Source organism: Stegodyphus dumicola, chromosome 2, assembly GCF_044657685.1.
Source record: "Stegodyphus dumicola isolate Sdum_Otavi_A_Nest chromosome 2, ASM4465768v1".
Classification (NCBI taxonomy): Eukaryota; Metazoa; Arthropoda; class Arachnida; order Araneae; family Eresidae; genus Stegodyphus; species Stegodyphus dumicola.
Genome location: NC_140769.1, coordinates 153,254,777 through 153,275,167, shown reverse-complemented (window position 1 = coordinate 153,275,167; position 20,391 = coordinate 153,254,777). Strand labels below are relative to the sequence as shown.

At 35.1% G+C, this 20,391-nt stretch overlaps 1 protein-coding gene across 7 annotated transcripts in view; it reads right to left on the bottom strand.

The window, feature by feature from the left end:
- The window catches only part of LOC118195618 (techylectin-5A-like), a 234,275-nt gene that overhangs the window by 5,150 nt on the left and 208,734 nt on the right, over window positions 1-20,391 (bottom strand). For 6 of the 7 annotated variants that reach the window (XM_085811297.1, XM_085811295.1, XM_085811293.1 and 3 more), the window contains one exon: window positions 4,408-4,556. In XM_085811297.1, coding sequence (XP_085667423.1) covers window positions 4,408-4,556 — 149 coding nt within the window. Of the gene's footprint in view, window positions 1-4,407; window positions 4,557-6,154; window positions 6,203-20,391 lie in introns of all 7 variants that reach the window. The other variant, XM_085811296.1, reaches the window with a different exon arrangement.

Below are 20,391 nucleotides of genomic sequence, written 5' to 3'. Positions count from 1 at the left end.
CATAATGATTTTGTCATAATGATGATGATAACCAAAATTCCGCAACACAGGCTGCGGCTAAACACTCCACAACAATCACGCCTCTTTGGAAGCCTGTTAGGCTTTACACTTCAGCGTTTCTCAGAAAGTATGATGAGCGTATGTAATATCCATGACAGCTATTGAGAGACTTCTCTTTCCCGGTTACTATGTGGAAGATAACGTGGCTCTATCATGAATGTAAAACGAAGAATATAATTTCGCAGGTATTTTGCACACCCAGTCAGCATATATAAAATACTGTTGCGTGCATACGGGTTCGTCACGAAATGAATGCACAAGTCCGATGGAAAATGAACAAAATTTATATTTATCACAAAAATATGCTTAAATTTCCTCAAATTATTGTGCAGTATTACAATATCTCACAGTAGTTATCTTTTAACTACTCAAACGTTCAATAGAACTTAATTCAAAACAGCTAAAGAAAGCTAATCCGCGAATTCGCTACAATCAACAAGAGGAGTTTTCTAAACAAACTCTTAAAACAACAACAAGCTAACTAAAATCACTGACTAACTGAATTGTCCAAGTTCCAAGTTACGCTTATGCTGAAATTATCAAGCATTCTGCTTGATGTGTTTCGGCTGTCATCAGATGTTTGCTCTTTGGGCGCTGAAAAGAGAATAAGTTCGAAGTGTGAGTCCAGAAGGGCAGGAGCTAAAGCGAAGGGGCGTGACCAGTTGTCACGTGGGCTGCAAGCTGACTTATCATTGGTTGCGAGTCTTCTGAAGAATACCTCACTAAAATTGCAATTAAATACAGTACAAAACATACATGAAAGTAGAAATAGTAAAATTAATTATATAAATCAGTCTTCTAAATTATTTACATATGCATATTATGTCCAAGTACGTCAGGAGATAAACACAAGGCACGGGAAGAAGAGCTCGTAAACTAGGATGAGCCTCAGACGCTTGCTGCTTGAGTTTGGTGTCACTGAAAGTAGATACTATCGTGATCATTATTTAATAGACACTAATTACACTAATTACGGTCACATTTGTATGAAACATAGTTCGGAACTTTGAGACGATGGCATGGTTTTGCATGAGTCTCAGTTATCATGCCAATGTCAATATCATGATCAATACAAAATTGTTGGAATTCACCAATTCGATTATGGAGGCCATTGGCGTTCCAGAAAACGAAACGGATAGTTGTCAGCCGTCTGGTGTAATTATCCATGAATTTAAGAGTCCGGATTTCGTTCCTGATGTGTAGTTGAGTTTTCATCAATTAATTTCTTGCACAGAAAAGGAATTCCAGATTCCTTAATGAAGGTGACCAACATACTTAGTTGTTGGAACATTTGTTTGGTCTCTGTCATCATTTTCATAGCTTCCGGAGCGAGTCCCGTAGTTAATGCCTGAGCACATGATTTATTCGTCACTATACGTTCATTGAACGTTTTAGCTTTGGGAGTTACTTTCTGCTGTGGAAATTTCTCACATCCTCTATAGTGGCTGTGTGTCCAACTTGCAAACAGTTGGCACATTTCGGATGTTCAGATTTATCCTTTGAACAATTGAAAGTTTCGTGCGCCTCAGCGCAACGAACACAACGCGGCTCGTGATTGCAGTTCGCTTGCGAGTTGGTGGAACCCTTGGCAGCGATAACACTGCAAGGGTCCCGCTCTGGCCTTGTAATCCTCAACTTTGATTTTCATTCCCATAAGGAACGATTCTTGATGGATTCTCTTATTTTTGTCATTTCTCTTAAGAGTAATGAGAAAGAGGGGGAGGTTAATTACATCACCATTTCTTCGTCTTTTGAATTGGTTGACACGGATGACGCCATAATTTTTGGCGACTAATTCTTCAGCAATTTCATTAATGTCCATGTAAGCCGGTAAATGCCGGATTACTATTAAATTTTTAGATGCAGGTAGCTCAAAACAGTGGAAACTCACCTTTTCATCTTTCAGAATTTTCTGGACTTGTTTAAAAATAGTTGGTATTTTTACCAATATCTTGAATTCGTCCTGGATTTGCTGACCGAAGTAGTCACTTTCAGAGTACAGTCCATGCTTCTTTAAGAGCGTTCTAGCTTTATTCCAGTTGAAGTTGGTATCTTTTACAATGAAGGGCGGAAGCCGTCCGCCATTGGATTTACCTAACTGAATTGAGAGGTTTTCCTCCGTTGTATAAGATTTTTAAATCGCGCGCGAGGACTTTCTGGAAGTTTCTCGAAATCAAAAAGAGTTATTTATTAAATGTTAAATGCTCTTGTATTTTCAATTTTCCGGCTTAGCTTTCTTTTAATATTCGTCACGCGCTGCACTGCGGGAGAAATAAAACCATTTAATTTACAATTCAACTAACATTAGCTATTTAAATACCAAATCCGTAACAATATAAATATTATGTCTATTTAATAGAAAAAATAGTTTCGGCTTTCTTACACTGTAAAAAGTATTATTTATACAACAGTTTTAAAAGTAACCGAGAGTAGTGAGAATTACATTTCCATATGAATTTGTTTCCTCATATTGAAAATAAAATGTAAAAGGTAATAAAAAGATATTTAACTCTTTGAAGGGCGATGGTTACCTACAGTAACCACCTTTTCTATTGAACGTCTTTCTCACTCGTGTGAGTGGCTTTCAAGGCTGACCGTTTCTGAAGTTCCCTTGTAGCTCACTAGATGGTAATCAAGAAACATAAGCCAGTAGTTGATGCAGCTAATAGTCTTCAAGAAAATAAGTATCAGCTACCGAAGACAACATCCCAACGATGCGCACTCTGCAGCACCAAGAAAAAGCCTGTAAGAACAGTGTGGGAATGCAGCATATGCAAAGTTGCATCTTGAATGTATGGGAATGCAGCACATGCAAAGTTGTTCTCTACTTGTAAAAAGATAAACTGTTTCCATGAGTATCATAGAGACTGATTTGAAGGGATGTGTTCTGTGGGCGATGGTCACCGACACTAACCACCAGAAGTGGTCATTTTTTTCACGCGTCTAGGACAAAATATGTGTAATTCTCGCAAATAATTTCATTGTAATACCAAAACAAGTTTTACGGAAAAAGTTAATTGCCATTTATTGCCCCTCAAAGAGTTAACAGAAATCCTTTTTTTTATTTTCTTAAAAATGCTCTTTAATATTTTTATTTTATGTCATTTTCCGCTTTTTCACTTTTAAGCTATGATAATCAAATGGATTTGTGGATTAAAAGTGCAAAATACTTGCTGCTGTGAAAATATTCAAATGCTTGTTTCATTGATAATTTTCATAGGTATGTATAAAATAATATTTTTCAAACCGTCAGAAAAAGCATAGAAATTACAATTAACTTTTATTCTTCTTTACAAAAATTAAATTGGCCTTTTAAGGAATAAGCGGATTTATATAAAACCAAAGCGAAAACTTTATGATTTGTTATGAGATATCATGGTCATCCATTAGTAAATGATACTAATTCACGCTGTTTAGCGACAGTTTTTGTTTAAAATCAATCTTTACTTGGTATTAACTTTGATTAAAAAGGTTTTAAACATTTTGAAAGGTACAAGAAACGACAAAACAGTACGAGACGAGATATGCGTCAGCGCTGCAGGATAACGAAAAGTTGAAAACTGGGGCAAGAGCATACATTTTTTAGTTCAGTTTTAGTTAAGATTCACGGCTAACTAAAGATTTCAGCAAAATAATTTTCTAAAAAATTAGATACGTATCAATGCAAACACCTTGGCGCAATCTGGTGATGTTTTACAAGTGAAAAGGTAAAATTTACTTACTGGGTGCAAGGTTGGTGGTTTTCGCGTATTCTGAGCTTTTAGCGAACGTTTAAACAGTTTCCCTAATAAATATATATTATTTCATTATTCAGAAGGTCACCTGGTAATTCTGAATTGTCACTGCAAGAATCATAGCATTTAACCCTTTAACTGTCAAGTTATTTTGATGATTTGGGTACACAAATTATCAAATTTTTTTTATTGGAAAAACCAAATGTAGCCGAAATAAACATCTCCCGAGAAATACTCGGGCGTGACATTTTCGAACACCAGTGCTGTGCCCGAGATAATCTCGGGCATGACAGTTAAAAGGTTAAAATAAACTTTCAAAGATTTTCCAAGCAATAAGCATATACAATAAATTGCGTAGGAAACGTGAATAATAAGAGCTCAGCTTTCTCTTTCTTTACTACGAAGTTTTAACTTCCTCTTTCTTTATTTCATTATCATGCTCTTCGAACCATGATTGAGCACATCTAGCAGGTCAGACAGGAGCATTTTGTGTTGAGAAAGCGGTCGCTTTGCAAGCAATAAGTGTTTCCAAAGTGTGATACAATAATCAAAGGGGAAAGCTAAGCTCATAGTGAAGAATTATTATTCAAGAAATATATTAAATATAACTTACGAAATGTGCACATTGATTAGGAAGCCAAAAACTCCAAGTATCGCTAAAGGTAAGAGAACGATACGACGAGTTGTTTGTGGACATCTTTTGCCAATGGTCTTTAAGAAATTCGGAAGCATATTCCGAAAGACCTCCTAATGCTTGATCATCTGTAAAATATAAAAACATGAATGAATGAAATAAGTTAATCAATAAAATATTAAATTTAGATTAAAAAAGTATTAAAAGTAATAATTAGTGATGGTAAAGAAATAAAATATGATTTCAATTCCGATTATTGTAATAATATTTTTAAAATCTTCCTTAAAAATTTTGCAGAACTTTTCTATTTCGATTTTTTTACGACTTTAGCTAAAATGTTCCTGCTGATTCCTTCTACATTTTATCTCAAAATTTCATTTTCGAAAATTCTAGTTGAGAACTTGTGGAATACCATTCGACGTCCTTGAGAAATCCAAATTTTTCGGTTTCTTAAAAAACTTGCTGGCTATACATATGATGTGTGGAATCAGCAAACGTAAATAACCTTCAAATCTCGCGATTTTGTTACTCTAGAAAAGTAGAAATATAGATGATAGGAACTCAGATCTAAGAAATAAATTTTGAAAGCAGGCAAATTAATACCATTGAGTTTTTAAGACAGTCGAAAGCAAGGAAACTTAAATAACGGAGAAATTGGAAGATCATTAGTTTTCCTCACATCAGGCGAAATAAAAGTTCTTATGGAAGTCAAAACTTTTTACCTTTCATAGAATTTAAGCTAAAAATTTCCGTTGCCATAGTTACTTTATTAATTTTTTGCCTATCACACAATCCAGCTGCCACGCGTGAACATGGCCAAGCTTTTAGACAATAACGACTGCGGCAGTATGCAAGTTTCCCCGCAGGAAAGCTTCAAATTTGATAGACTAAAAATAGTTTGAATTAAAATTCTTCAGTGTCCAAGTAAGCTTCATAGCATATGCTTTTCTATCAAAAAAAATCTTTATTAAAACAAAATGCAAATTACATGCAAATATGTAAAATAAAAGCTCTATTTAAATAGTTTTATTCCATATATATTACAGAAATATAAGCAGGAAATTTGAAAACAAATGCTAGTTTCAATTTTGGCTATTCTTACTACAGTTTACAAATAATGCTTTCTGGTTTTTACTAGAAGCATTTCTCAGTTATAAGCTTAATTACCGTATACTACTATGTATCTTTACATTTTCCCAGCTAATATATAAGCGAAAGCATAAACATAATCTTGTAGTTTTAATTATATTTCAGTTACGTTTTAATGGCAACAAGTTCTTTTTCCGTTCGTTTAAAAAATATTAGAATACTTTTTTTTTTTTGTTTTGTTTTTTTTTTTTTTTTTGTTTGTTTGTTTTGTTTTGTTAGAACTGTGTGACTAATGTTTATCAAGAGCAAGAGAGTTTTGTTAATAGTACTTTTTGAGGTGCAGCATAGAGAAAGTTATTGCGAAAGGTGGTTCTAATTCTAAATGAAGTGAAATACTTCAACAATCTACAAAAATAATCATTTTATTTACAAAGCAACTTGGATTGCATCGAAGGTTCACTGCTAACTAATTACGTCGCAAACTAAAAAACTAAGATTCTTTTTCAGAAGCGAAGCGCCCTCTAACGGCGATATATAAATCATTTGGGGGATTTTTCCACACTCCCCACCTGATAATTTTTGCAAAAATTATCACTATTTTAGCATACAAATAATAAAATATAAGAAAGCAACTTACATATCAAATACATTCAACTGATGTAAATATAAACTGCAAAAGGAAATTCTATAAAATAAACAAATATAGTTAACTGCATCAATTCAAATGTTACTCAATACGTAAATATTAATTCAAATTACAAACAGTAAATTATTAGTAATAACTAAACTAATTATCTAAAATTAATGTTAGTGAATATGAAATATAAGAAGTAAAATTAAAAGGTTACAAAATTAATTCATTTTCAGTCTGATAGTTCAAGGGGGTATATCAATTGCACAGGTCTCTTAATGTCCCCCTTTTTAGTTTTTACCGCACATGATCGTACAAGACCATCACGTCCTTTGAAGACTTGAATTACTCGACCTAAATCCCAGAGGAACTTAGATTTAGTTGTTCCTTCAAGTAAAACTATATCACCAATTTTAAGATTTTTCTTGGCTTCTGGTGTACCAAAGAAGTGAGCATTTCTCAACTCAAGAAGATACTGATTTTTCCATTTTTCCCAGAACTGTTTTATAAGCGTTGTCTGATATTCTTTTCGTTTTATTAGACTCTTTCTTGTTGGAGAGTTATTCAGGATCTCAGCAAAGTTGTATGGATATTCATCCTTATGTCCGATCAATAGAAAATCAGCCGGTGCAAGCGGTTCAGGTTCATGTAAATCGTTGTAAACGTAGGTCAAAGGACGTCTATTCACAATATTTTCGACCTCTGTCAACACAGTCATAAATTCTTCAAAATTCAATTGAGCTCTGCCTAATATCTTTTTCAATGGTTCCTTTATGGTTTTCATAAGGCGTTCATAAAAAGCTCCCCACCATGGAGCAAGCTCGACGATAAATTTCCAAGTCAAGCCTTCATTTGCTAGAAAATTTTGAAACTCTGTACCTTTAATTATGCTGTAAAAATACTGTAAATCTTTGGCAGCATATTTGAAAGTTTTCGCGTTATCTGAATAAAAGGTGCGACAGTTTCCTCTTCTCGAAATGAAACGTCTGAGAGCCAAAATGAATTTGTTTGCAGACGTATTGGAAATGAGTTCTAGATGTAACGCTCGTGTAACAGCGCACGTAAACAATACGATGTATGATTTCTGAATGTCGTTTCCAGACCTGATGTAAACTGGACCTGTGAAATCCACGCCTGTAACATAGAAAGGTGGAGTTTCAACAATTCGATCTTTAGGTAACTGAGCTGTCATTTGTTTCGCTGGTTTTACTGCGTATTTCCGACAAATTAAACAGTTCCCTAAGACTTTACCAACTGACGGCCTTTAGGAATCCAAAATTTCTGTCTTAGTTTGGCTAAAGTTGCTGCAACTCCCGCATGCAGAACGTTATTATGTTCCCTTTTTACAATTAATTCAGTAAATTTGGAATCTTTAGGAAGAAGAACTGGATGCTTCTCGTCAACTGTATATTCGGTTTCTTCTAATCTTCCTTTAATTCGGAGACTTTTATTTTCATCAAGAAACGGTGCCAAGCTGAATATATCAGAGCTTGGAGAAATTGACTTGTTAGATTGAAGAGCCTTAATTTCAGGTGTGAAGAAATCCATCTGGGATTTACGAACACAAAAAATTTCAGTGTCCTGAATTTCAAAGGCACTTAATGTTCCACTATTAGCAGGCAGTTTTCTTGCCTTAGCAACGAAACGTCTAACCCATGCCATAATTCTGAGATATTTCAGCACATTACTGAATTTTGTTATATCCAATAGTTGATCATCTCTTTTCACAACAACGTCATAAACAGATATCTTACTACGGAGTTCTAGTTGCTGCTTATCGTTTCCCACGTCAAACTTCGGTTGAACTGGCCATTCTATACGTTTGTTTTGCAACCATTCTGGTCCAAACCACCAAAGTGAACAATTTCTTAAATTAGCAACAGTAGTTCCTCGTGATATGAGGTCGGAGGGGTTATCTTTCCCACGGCAATAATGCCAATTATTGCTTTCAGTTAGTTTCTGAATTTCATAAACTCTGTTTTTGATGAAAGATTTAAATCTTTCGGGAGATCCCTGAATCCAAAAATACGTTATTTGAGAATCAGTCCAGTGGAAGGGGATTACTTCGTATTTTAAAGATTCTGCTATTTTATCACTCAATCTAGCGGATAAAAGCGCACCCAAAAGCTCCAATCTAGGAAGTGTAAGGGATTTCAGAGGTGCAACTCTACTCTTGGAAGCAACAAAAACTGTTTGAAAAGTTCCATTGTTCAAAACTATTCTCAGATATACCACGCATCCATAAGCTTTCAAACTAGCATCAGAAAAGCTATGGAGTTCTATTTGTTTCACATCTGCATCTAATATTCCTTCTAAATAGTAGCGGGGGATTCTGAGATGGTTCAGTTCTTCAATTTCTTCGTACCAAGCTTTCCATTTATAACTAAGATCAGGTGGCAGTTCATCGTCCCAATCAATTTTGGCAGACCAGATTTCCTGAATCAGACACTTTATTCTTATAGTGAAAGGGCCATAAAATCCGACAGGATCAAAAATGCGGCCTGTGGTTTGCAATAGAAAACGTTTTGAGTTGATTGACGAGGAAATGAAATTTGTCAAGTGCTGAGTGTCAAAAAAAAATTATCATTATCCGTATCCCAGTTAATTCCTAACACTTTAATCGGGACAATTTCAGGAGATTCTTGCATCGAAAATTCTTTGCGATGCCAAATACCTTTGAGTTCTTTGGAATTAGTATGCCACTTATGTAGTGATATGCTAGCTTCATTAAAAATGTTCACAATTTCTAAACTTGTTTTCAGGGCTTGTTCTAAATTTTGGTGACCGCCAATAATGTCATCAACATACAGGCAGTTCTTTAAGAGTTCTACTGTTTCAGGATATATTTCTGAATATTTTTTAAGGTGATGCTTAATAGTAGCAGCTAGAAGAAAGGGACTAGATTTTACTCCAAACAAAATTCTTGTAAATCTAAAGGTTTTCAAACTTTCATTGTTATCACCAGGATCATCTTTCCAAAAGAATCGTGTAACGTCCCTGTCTTCTTCATTTAACTCTATCTGTAAGAATACTTGTGTAATGTCCGCTGTAAAGGCTATCAAATTTTGTCTAATTTTTATCAATAAATCAAAAATATCAGGATATACGTTCGGACCAGTATATAAACAGTCATTTAGAGAGAGTGTTTTTGGTTTATGGGCTGAAGCATCATAAACTATTCTTAGTTTGCTTGTTGCTCTATCATTTCTGATGACTGCTGTATGAGGTAAATAAAATAGGGTTTTATCATTTTGATTGTCTTCTTGAACTGGTTGAATAATATGTTTTAACTCGTAATCCTTTAAAACCTCTGTGTATTGAACAAACAAAGAGTTATCAATTTTAAATTTGTTACTCAATTTCTTAAATCTTTCAAATGCTATATCCCTATTATCTTCCATTAAATGTTTTCAATTCGATTTCCAAGGTAATTTTACTTGGTATCTGCAGTTCTTATACCTGATATCAGATTCGAAAGATTTCATAATTTCTAAATCAACAGTTTTGTGGTTTTGAGTATCACTTTCCAAACCCAAGTTTTCTAGCTTCCAAAACTGTTGTAACTGATCTGATATCAAGTTTTCATTTACAATTACTTTCATAGTTAATAATTCACTATGATCATTATTTACTTTACCCTGCAAACACCACCCAAATAAAGATTCAGTGGCTACTACATTTCTTGAAATTCTTTTAATTTTACCAGTAATTATAGAATAGTAGAAATCTACCCCTATGAGAATATCAATTTTGTCACTTTTTCTACAACAATCTGCTAATTGTAAATTTTGTAAAATTTTATTTTTCTTAGCAAAGTTCAAATCTGGAGGAGAGATAACAGTATTGGATATATTTTCGGTTTCAAGAAGCTCAATATATATATTAAGATTAGGATCGTTTACATTTTCTAGTTTTGCTCTAACAACATTTAAAATTTCTTCTAACGCACTTTTATCACCAAAGGAATAAACAGAAAGTGATTCTTTTCTAACAATCGGAAGTTCCATTTTAGTAGATACATCTTTAGTTATGAAAGATCTCATTGAGCCATTATCAAAAAGAATTCTGACATTTTCAGATTTATCATTATTTCGGATCAATGCAGAAGCCGTTTGTAATAATATTTTATTAGATCTATTTTCATCGGAATTATATGACGAAACAGCGGAAATAACGCTCGAATCCGACGTTTTCTTTTCAGGTTTTTCATTATTTTTCTTCTGATGGAATGAATAACAAATGGCTTTCGAGTGTTTATTAAAGCAGAAGGCACAGTTTATTTTTTGTTTACAATTTTGAATCCAGTGAAATCGACCCAAACATAAAAAACACCGTAATTCACGTTTTAAGATCTCTTTTTTCTTTTCTACACTTAAAATTTCGCAATCCGCAGATTTATGATTTGTGTTCCCGCAGAACAGACACTGCGATTCGGATGACGCCGCTAATAACTCAACTGTAGACGGCTTGCTCGTTATGGCTGGAGAATGTTTATGTTTGAAGGGCAAATGCTTTTCCAATCGCGAATATTTTTCTCTAGAATTATAATTAACAGAAGCCGCGCGTTCTCTACTGAATACTTCGTTCCTCAAAAAGGCTAACAAACCTTTTAAATCCCAATTTTCGTCTTTAATTTTTCGGCTATAATCAAGAACGAATTCATTAGGAAGTAATTTCAAAATTAAAGGCGTTAACAGATTTCCGTAGGTATCAGAGTTTATTTTTAATGCTTCAAGATTTCTTATCTGTACTTCGGCGTGATCTAGAAGTTTTCTTAATCCGTTTATATCATTAGGATTTCTAACAGGTGAAGTACTTAAGAGTTGTCCTAAATGCGAATTAATTAAGATGTTCTTTTGACCAAATCTGGAACGTAACAGTTCAAGAGCAGCTTCGTAATTATTTTCGATGAGAGCGAAACCAGAAATAGCTTTGGCGGCTGAGCCTCCAAGAAAGCTTTTTAAGTATATTAATTTTTCTATTTTTGATAAATTCGGATTTTTATCAATCGCATTTTCGAACTGACCTATGAATTCTAACCAATCCGAAGAATCACCATAAAATTTAGAGATCGTTAATTTTGGAAGACGAGTGAATTTGTTACTTTCGTTTTGGGATTCTGTAACGGTTTCATTAGAAATGTCTCTATTTGCATTGTCCGAATTTTCCAACTTATTCAACTCTTTCAACTTTTTCTTTCCTCTAAACTGCCACACTTGAATTTTCTCTTCATATTCCAAAGCGGATGAGATTTCAAGTTCAAATTCGTCTTCTTCGACTTTTAATTCTCGTTCTATTTCAGCGTCTAAATTGCTCAAGGATTTTGATTTTTCGTTTAACTGGTCTAAAATTTCTTCTAATACATTTACATTTATACTACTATCATCTTTATTCAGTTCGGTTTCAATTTTCTTTAATATCTTGGACACTCCGGTCCTCAATACCTTTCGTTTCGATTTCAGTTTAGCAATAAGATCTTCCATATTATATAAAAATAGAAAATACAGGCTTACCTTGGCTGTCTTCGCATAAAATAATATCCAAAATTAAAAAACACAAACTTCTAAATTGGCCAAAGGTTCTCGGCACCGATGCGCCATATTGCGAAAGGTGGTTCTAATTCTAAATGAAGTGAAATACTTCAACAATCTACAAAAATAATCATTTTATTTACAAAGCAACTTGGATTGCATCGAAGGTTCACTGCTAACTAACTACGTCGCAAACTAAAAAACTAACATTCTTTTTCAGAAGCGAAGCGCCCTCTAACGGCGATATACGAGATATTTTCTCTATTAAATATAGTTAAAGTTAATTTTTAAATTTTGCCAGCCTATTGGAACGAAAGGGTTGAAATTATAATTGGATTCTCCTCACTTTGAACTGTGTATTGCATACATTTTAAATATTCACTGGAATTGCTAGAAACGCAACTCCAATGAAATTTATAAGGTATTTAACTTATAGAAATGACAGAAAAACGCATCTAAATCGAAATTCTTATAATATACGAGGGCCATCCAGGAAGTAGATTACGTTTCCGTCTGTGTCCGCTAGGGGCGGGGCTAGCGCGGCCATCTTGGGGTCAGAGCGTTGCGCAGCTCAGTCTGCATCTAGCCGTGCTAGTGAGAGGTTCGTGCTGTGCTCCGTTCAGATACTGTGACGGTTTGAAATGTCTGCGTTAATTGAAAATCCCGCGAGCTGCGAGGTGCGCTCAGTAATAAGGTTTCTGACTGCAAAAAACTGTAAACCGATAGAAATCTATCGGCAGCTTCGTGAAGTGTATGGGGACAACATTATCACTGAAGGTGGAGTGCGTCAGTGGGTCATAAGATTTCAAAATGGCCGAACCAATGTTCACGACGAAGATCGAAGTGGGAGACCCAGCATAGTGACCGCCGAACTTCTCGAAAAAGTGGATGCTAAAGTCCGTGAAAATCGAAATTTCACAATAACGGAACTTTCTTTGAGTTTTCCACAAATTTCGCGAAGTTTGTTGCACGAAATCATCAGCGAAAAGCTTGGTTACCACAAGTTTTGTGCAAGATGGAAGGCAAGAAGAGGTAACGAAGTGGTTGAAGGCGCAGGCGGCCGAATTTTTCGACGAAGGAATTTCCAAGCTCGTACATCGCTACGATAAATGCCTTAATTTGTATGGTGACTATGTAGAAAAGTAGTATTTGAGTGTGGCTTTCATCTGTATATAATAAAATTTGTTTCCTATACTTTGTTTATTTTTTATTCCAAAACGTAATCTACTTTCTGGATAGCCCAATCATTTGGGGGATTTTTCCACAAAAGTATACTAGAAAAATATTACAGACTTATTTATTAAATAAAATGATTCTTTGAAAGGTTTGAGAAATGCTATCTATGTGTCTGAGGAAATGTAAATGATTCTCAATCACCTTCAAATAATGGTTTGTGAATGAAATGTTTCTTTTGATTGGATGTTTTTACACCCATACCGGACATGTGCAAATGGAAGCAAAGCTCAAAAGCCATTTAAAAAATGAAAAAATCATACATTTAATTTTTCTTTAAATAGTGATAATAGGGAATAATTTCAATGTTCGGCCTTGAGGCTGCGTGCGGCATGTAACTCTCGTATCAGTAAATATTTAATTATATAGATTACGACAATTTGAAAATTGATAGAATTAAATAACGTGTTGCTCTCTATAAAGCATAACATGAATTAGAAGGTTGCAGTGTTGCAGTCCTAGCGATCTTTCAAAGCCTAAAGTTTAAGTGCCAGCATTTGCCCCTCTGACCAGCATCCCTCAGTGTTTCCCCGTATGTTGCGAAGTTGGGGATCTGTAGTTATCTGTACACGCTTGTAACAGTTTCATTGTCTACATGCCATTGTGAAAATCTAGTTATTATTTTATGTATTCTGTGGTTTTACTAGTACACGGTTTTATTGTATTTATAGCCAGTATGCGCTTTCTTGGTATTAATTTAACGACTAGCCGTGCCGCACAGACACTAGACAGTTACAAACATCTGTGCCTTCTTTGGGAATCGAGTTTGGGACCAGCTAACCACTACACCAATCACACCAGGTGTAAGGTGGACAACAACAACAAACTTCTACGTACTCCTGCAAATGAATGCAACTATATGGACTGGAAGCCCCATATTATGCAAGGGGGTGGTAGTCCAGCCAAAAGTCACCCGGGAGGCAAAACAAATTCCCTTACGGGGCACCCAGAGCCCCAATTCCGGATTCAACGGACAAAATTTCCTAATCTTACTTTCAAAGTAGGCCCGAGGGAACACCACTCCCTGTTCTTGGTGATACTTCTGAGGCGTGACCTATTCCCCTGAAATTTGACTTGCCGTCAAAGATGCTACCTGCCAGTACTACGCTGGAGGTCTGACATCGCATTTGACTTACAACAAAGCTCACAAAATCTCTCCATATGGGCCTCTCGAATAAATGAGGACAGGTCGCCCTGCGAATACCCACAGGTCACGGGGAACTGCCAAGCAAAGTGTTTTTATGTCCCCGTGGCCGAGTACGCCTAGAGACAGATCCTAGCCAGCAGCCTCACAGAATTTCCAGTGTCCACCCCCTGGAGGTGTAAGACGAACAGACTAACCGATGGGAATGATTTTACCAATATAATCATAACCATGAATGAAAGGGTAGACATTTTCCGCGCGTATAACAATGGAATGCACAGCAGCATCAAGAACAACAGCACAAGAATTAGGTTCTGTTGTACAATAAAATTTGTAGGCACTTACCATTTAACTTTGCCTGCAGAAAAACGGAATCTTTAGATGGCGTTCATTGCTGTGATTGCCACTGACGTATGTGACTGAAAGGATGTCTGAACGTCGAACTCGGAAGAAGACTAGCAAGGTGCTTCCCTCGAAAAAAAGAATTTTGACTTTGCTTATACCACGATGATCATATTTGATCCACGATGAATTTGGTGGCACCATGGGGCTAGATATCATAACACTTGCATTAAGCATTGCTATAGCAGTTCGACATCTGGGGTACCGCTGGATTTTACACTCTACGTCATTGAAATTCTGGAAACTTTTTTTTCCCATTGTATTCAAGGCTTGCCTGTGGCAAAGTTTCATAAAGACAATGCAAGCCTGTACTCAATTTTTATCGCTCACCAGCAGTTCTTCATTGTGCACTATATCGCATTGCTGCCCGGACCCACTCATTCCGGTTTATTGGGAAGTAAACACATCTGATCTCTGGTTACAGAAGCAGTGGCATAGGATAGAAATTGCGCAGGTACGGTGTGTGTATTTAATTATGGCAAAGCACACTAGGGCTATCTGCCTAAGGGGAGGGATGCCTTCGTGGAGGACTTTCTAAGGGAAACTGGCTCGTATACACGTTACACATGTGCAGGTACGTCAGATGAATTTTGCGACGTGTGAAATAATATGGATTGATATACCCGAAGTACAGATCCAAAATATTTTTTTAGTGTTGACGAGTATCGCAGCAGTTAACTGCCACGTATGGCGACTACAGAAAATACTGATTTTTTTCGTGTTCAACAAATCTTAACAAAGTTGAACTTTTAAAGAATTAATCCTTATACTTTATATTATTTGTTCAATAAATTTGGCTTTTTCATTCTGGGCTTTTTTCTAGTATTGCAATTTAGATGGATATAGTATACGTTTCTACATTGGTAGCCATACAAAATGCAACATTACGTAAAATAAAAATTTATTCTAATAAAAAATCTTCAAATAATTCCTTAACAACTGATGCTTTCGCAGAAGCCTTAGTAGCGGACGACAGCATTTTTGTTTCCTAGCGGTCTTTTAGCGTAAAAGCAACAGCTTATTTAAAGTAATTTTTGTTACATTTGGTGTTTCACTAAGCCTAACCCCCCCCCGATGGCCGCCCAGATAGGCCCATTCCTTAACCGGCGCTCGTTGAAGTATGGTTTAGCTAGTTGATTCTTGTTGCTAGATATCGTCAGAAGTCGAAGCATTTTTACTAGTTTGTTTCGTCGCAAAATTAAGTCTTAAAATTAATGAAATAGATTACTAATTGAAAACGTTTAGTAAAATCGGCATCTGACGTAAACTTAACAGCACCGACATCTTCAGTGTGCTGATACATAGTCATTGGAAAAGAGGACACATTTTAAATCACAGTTTATATTTTTTGTAAATCAATCAAACTTAGTTTCTTTATATATATAAAAAAAGAAAAAATAATAAAATGTCATAGTTTTGAATTCGGTTGTAAAGACATCACTTCCTTTAACCATCCAGTTCACACGCAGATGCAACAAAAAGCGCAATGCGTGTTGTGCTGCGCAGAATTTAAATATTTTATAACTGTTCAACGCACATTTTGGCGAGCTTTTATGAGACACAGCAGTCTGTAGCAAAATGATCATTTAATGACATTGCTATAAGAATACGCGGAAGGAAATAGAATATAACTTATCTGCATGGTAACCAAAAGAGCTCAAACTGAAATTTACTAATTTATTAAATAAAATTTTTGTGCTTAATTTTGGAGTCTTAAGCTTCTCTACATATATTTTCCAGTAAAATAATTTAAAATTGAGTGCGTCGTATTTAATGACCTTGTATTCTGCTCCTTTGAACGTTGATTTCCGATAGTAGTCAATCTGGCTTTTACTTCTGATCTTGTAAATCGTTGAATTGCCAGTCAATCATAGGATTCACCAGCAGCCAACCAGTTAAGTCGCTGGAAACTGGTAGTTTGCCCTGGGTTCAAATCCCAATGAATGGGCTGGATACATGAGCGTTTTCGTGATTTTCCCCATGTGTAACATAGATGCGAGCCAGTTTTCCTTAAAAAGTCTTTCACGATGGCATTTTTCCCGTTAGGCAAATAGTGTGCTTTAACTAAATCAAACAAACCCAGGCCACTAAATCGTTACCTAAAATTTAAATAAAAAATTTGGTGTTTATTTGCATACATTAAAAAACACAGCTTATTTCTCCTGCTGATAATTTAGATTTTCATTTAATTTTAACATCGGCGAAGTTGTATGATACATTTGCCTGAAGTTTCTCTTTTCACTCAAAAATAAATGTTGACAGTGTGTTATAAAATTGGTTAATTTTACTAATTCTAGGCCGTGATATAGTCAGCAAAAACGGATTCGCTTCCAACTGGTGAGCCCTGCGTATGCATGGAATTTAATGACCCAGCCAGGAAGTTCAGTAATACCATAACTAATGATCACTGCGTATAGCATTAATTCAAAAATAAACTAGAAATCTCGAGTACTAATATGACCTCAAATCTGTTAATTTATAATTTTATTCAACTGTTAAATAAATAAGAGCTGATATATTAACCAAATAAGAATACTTATCAGTTAAAAAAATCACACTTAAAAATTCTCATTTTACGTTAAAAATATCTCTTGCGAATATTAAACATGGAAGTGGGAAAAACAGGCAATACAACAGCAGATTAAATCAAATACGATTAATGTCCTTTATATTAGCATAAATCTGACTGGTTTGGTTTATTTATTTATGGCAAAGTACTCGAGGGCTATCAGCATAAATCTGAATTAATTTTTTGCGTACAAAGAACGGTAAACTAAAATAAGAAACAGTATTATATTTCAAGCACAATATAGAGCACTTACCTGAGGCAATATTATCGTATTCTTTAGCAGTTGTTATTCCAGAAGAGTTAAATTTTTTATATGAAAATACATTTTCAGCGTACAAAGCGTAGTTCATAAGCAATGATCTTTGCTTACGTTATAAAGAACAGCTTAAACTAATGGGTAGGACATTACATAGGTTTACAGAGTGTGATAGGAATAAATTCATGAGCTTCGGCGTTTACAGACTTTGCTGCTTCTGTTGTAAACCGGATACTGTTGTTTACCTGATACAGTTATTAATTATGCAAGTGAAATACGGTAATCCAATGGCAGATAAAACCCGAAATACACGGTAAAAATCTCTATTGGTTCATTTTGTAAGAACGTACAGGGAAAAAAAAAAAAAAAGATCTAAGCTGGTATTATCGTGTCGGGAAGTGGTAATATTACTCGGAACAGTTAATTATTCCGAATGAAAATGTATATGCATTTGTACAAGAACCGTCGTCAGTATTAGTTCTTGATCACACTATGCAAGTTATACAAAGAAAATGACACCATTCATTGAATGTTACCGGATTTAGTTCCAAGAATGAATCTCCACAAAATACTGGATTTTAAGCCAGTTTCTACACGCATATTCCCAAGGTTTTGGAATAATAAAATTAGTCTCCATCAACTCAGAGTATTTCCTCCTGTTTTCCATTTCATCCGTAGAAAGATATACAGGGGGTGCATTTGTCACACGGGGATATAAAGACCACGCTGTTTCAAAAATGTAAAATTATTAGTATCACGTAAAATATTCACCCAACGTAGATAAAAATTATAAATTCTCAATCCTTGCGTAGGACGCAAAAAGCTTTGCGATGTAAGCATTAATACCGCTAAAAAATGACTTTTACCAGAGCACAAAATGAGAACAACGGTAACTAGCTATTTTCCGCCTTTCAGCATTTTAACTCTTATTTCAAATCAAACCGAGTATATCACGGAGAACACAGAAAATGAGTATGCAGATAATCTAACCGAAAAAAACAGTCTTGTATAGATATAAAAATGTTATTGCAAAAATCTTAATTTAAAAAACAACTAAGCGGAAGGAAAATGAATAGTATGACAAACAGTTTTGGAATTATGGAAATCAAAAGAGTAGGTCTACTCAGCTGATCCCAAAAGTTGTGTGCAACACAATAAGTGCAGATAAATGTTCACTAAACCTAGTCGTAAAAGGACATAGCCAGAGACATCACATTAGTAAGGTTATTTGCAGAGGGCAAAATACACGTGGCTATTAGCATAAGGCAAAAACTCGCTTGTATTGGCGTTATAAACGGGGGGGGGGAATATGTTCGTGCAGCCAGACCATTTGCCTAATTCGAACCGAGGCTGAACTACTAATATTTTAGGGAAGAACGGTGTGTACCCTTCTTCCCGCTGTTTCAAAGTGTCCCAAGAAAACGCTCCATTGTTTGACGAGTTCTTCATTCAGTATGACCTTAAGGTTCGAGCTTGGAAGTGTCACATCTAGTGTGCTTGAGTGAGATTCGTTGGCAAACTTTTTCGCAATGATACCCGCTTGTTCATTTTTAGTGGTTTCTGTATGAGATGGAACCCGCGGAAATTTCAAAGTAAAGCTAACTGACATCGTGAGTTGTTTTTGGATAAAAATTATAAATTCTCAATCCTTGCGTTGTCTATGGAATATAACGCACTTTCTTTTCTTTTCCACCAATAATGGGACAGTCATATACTGGTTTTAATTAGCTGTTCGACCAAAAGCCCCATTATCGGAACTTATTATAGTTTTACACTAGTGCCATATCTGCCAGACCTGTATTTGAATGCAAACCGAATATGTATTTCTAAAGATGGAAACTTGTCGGCCAGTTCTAATAGTAAAAGGTCTATCAGGGAAGGAGGACATGCTTGTCGGCCAATTAATGTAATGCACTAAAGATTCGTGAAAATCGTAAGTGATCCAGTTATCATAGTTTTTAGCAAGATTCATTATGTCACTGAGTTGTATTTAAAAAATGTGTGTTTCATAGTGGTAGAGCCATTTATAGGTAAACGGAAATGAATCTGAGCCATTTATAGGTAAATGAATTTTTCAAAACCAACTGGCAAACAGAATATACATGTTAATTTCCCAGCTTTACCGACCTTAAACTCTTCTTTTTCAGTTTTCCTTATTTAAAATAATCTATTTGTTTCGGATTATTGAAAATATGAGAATTTTATTTTTTAATTTCTGCTCTTAAAGCAACCAGTAACAAGATTTCCTTGCTAATAAATATTCGATACTAGTTAATATTCGAAGATTAACGTTCGATGGGAATATAGTTTTAAACTGTGAGGTGCTTTGATTTTTATTTTAGTAATTATTTGTTTAAAAAAAAAAGAATTCTTCCATGATATGAAAGATAGGCTAAAATTTTTCATATTCTTACCGCGAATACTTCTAGAAGGAAAGAAAAAGCCCGAAGTGGCAATACTTTAGTTGCCACTTCCAGAAGTCCTAAAGCAGAAAAGTATGAAATGGAGAGCAGATACTAATCCTCTCCTATAGCTTCGTGTTTAGGCTTAAAAAGGAAAAACCACATCCAAACACAACAGTCTTCAGTGTTGTTCGAATATTTGAACATCTAAATCTATCAGTTTGGTGGCGCGGTATTACGTTTCTTATCCGTTTAATGCAGCCAACCGTGCAAGAAATAGTTAAGTTGGATACGAGCTAAAAAGAAAAAACAAGGCATGCCACATATAAGTCTTTAGAATTACATTCACGAAGTCTTTAGAAGCATTACGATGATTTTCATATTGCAAATGCTACATTTTTCTTATACTGCAGTTAACACGCTTCCTATATTTCAGATCTAGACTAGGTATATCTAGTGGGCCTCGTCTAGTGTATTCGAGTGAATCCAAAAGCTTTATTTTGGGATGTGTCTGTCATCCTTGGCAGTGAGATGACATGTAAATTAATACCTACATGCACATGAGAAATTCTCAAAGAGTATGGTGTTCATCATAAAGTGGTGGCCAAAATTGTGGACACTTTTGCAAATTTTTATGTTTTTGAACTTTGCATGTTTATAGAAAACGTTACGTTTCACAAAATGCAAACTTGTATATATCATTTTA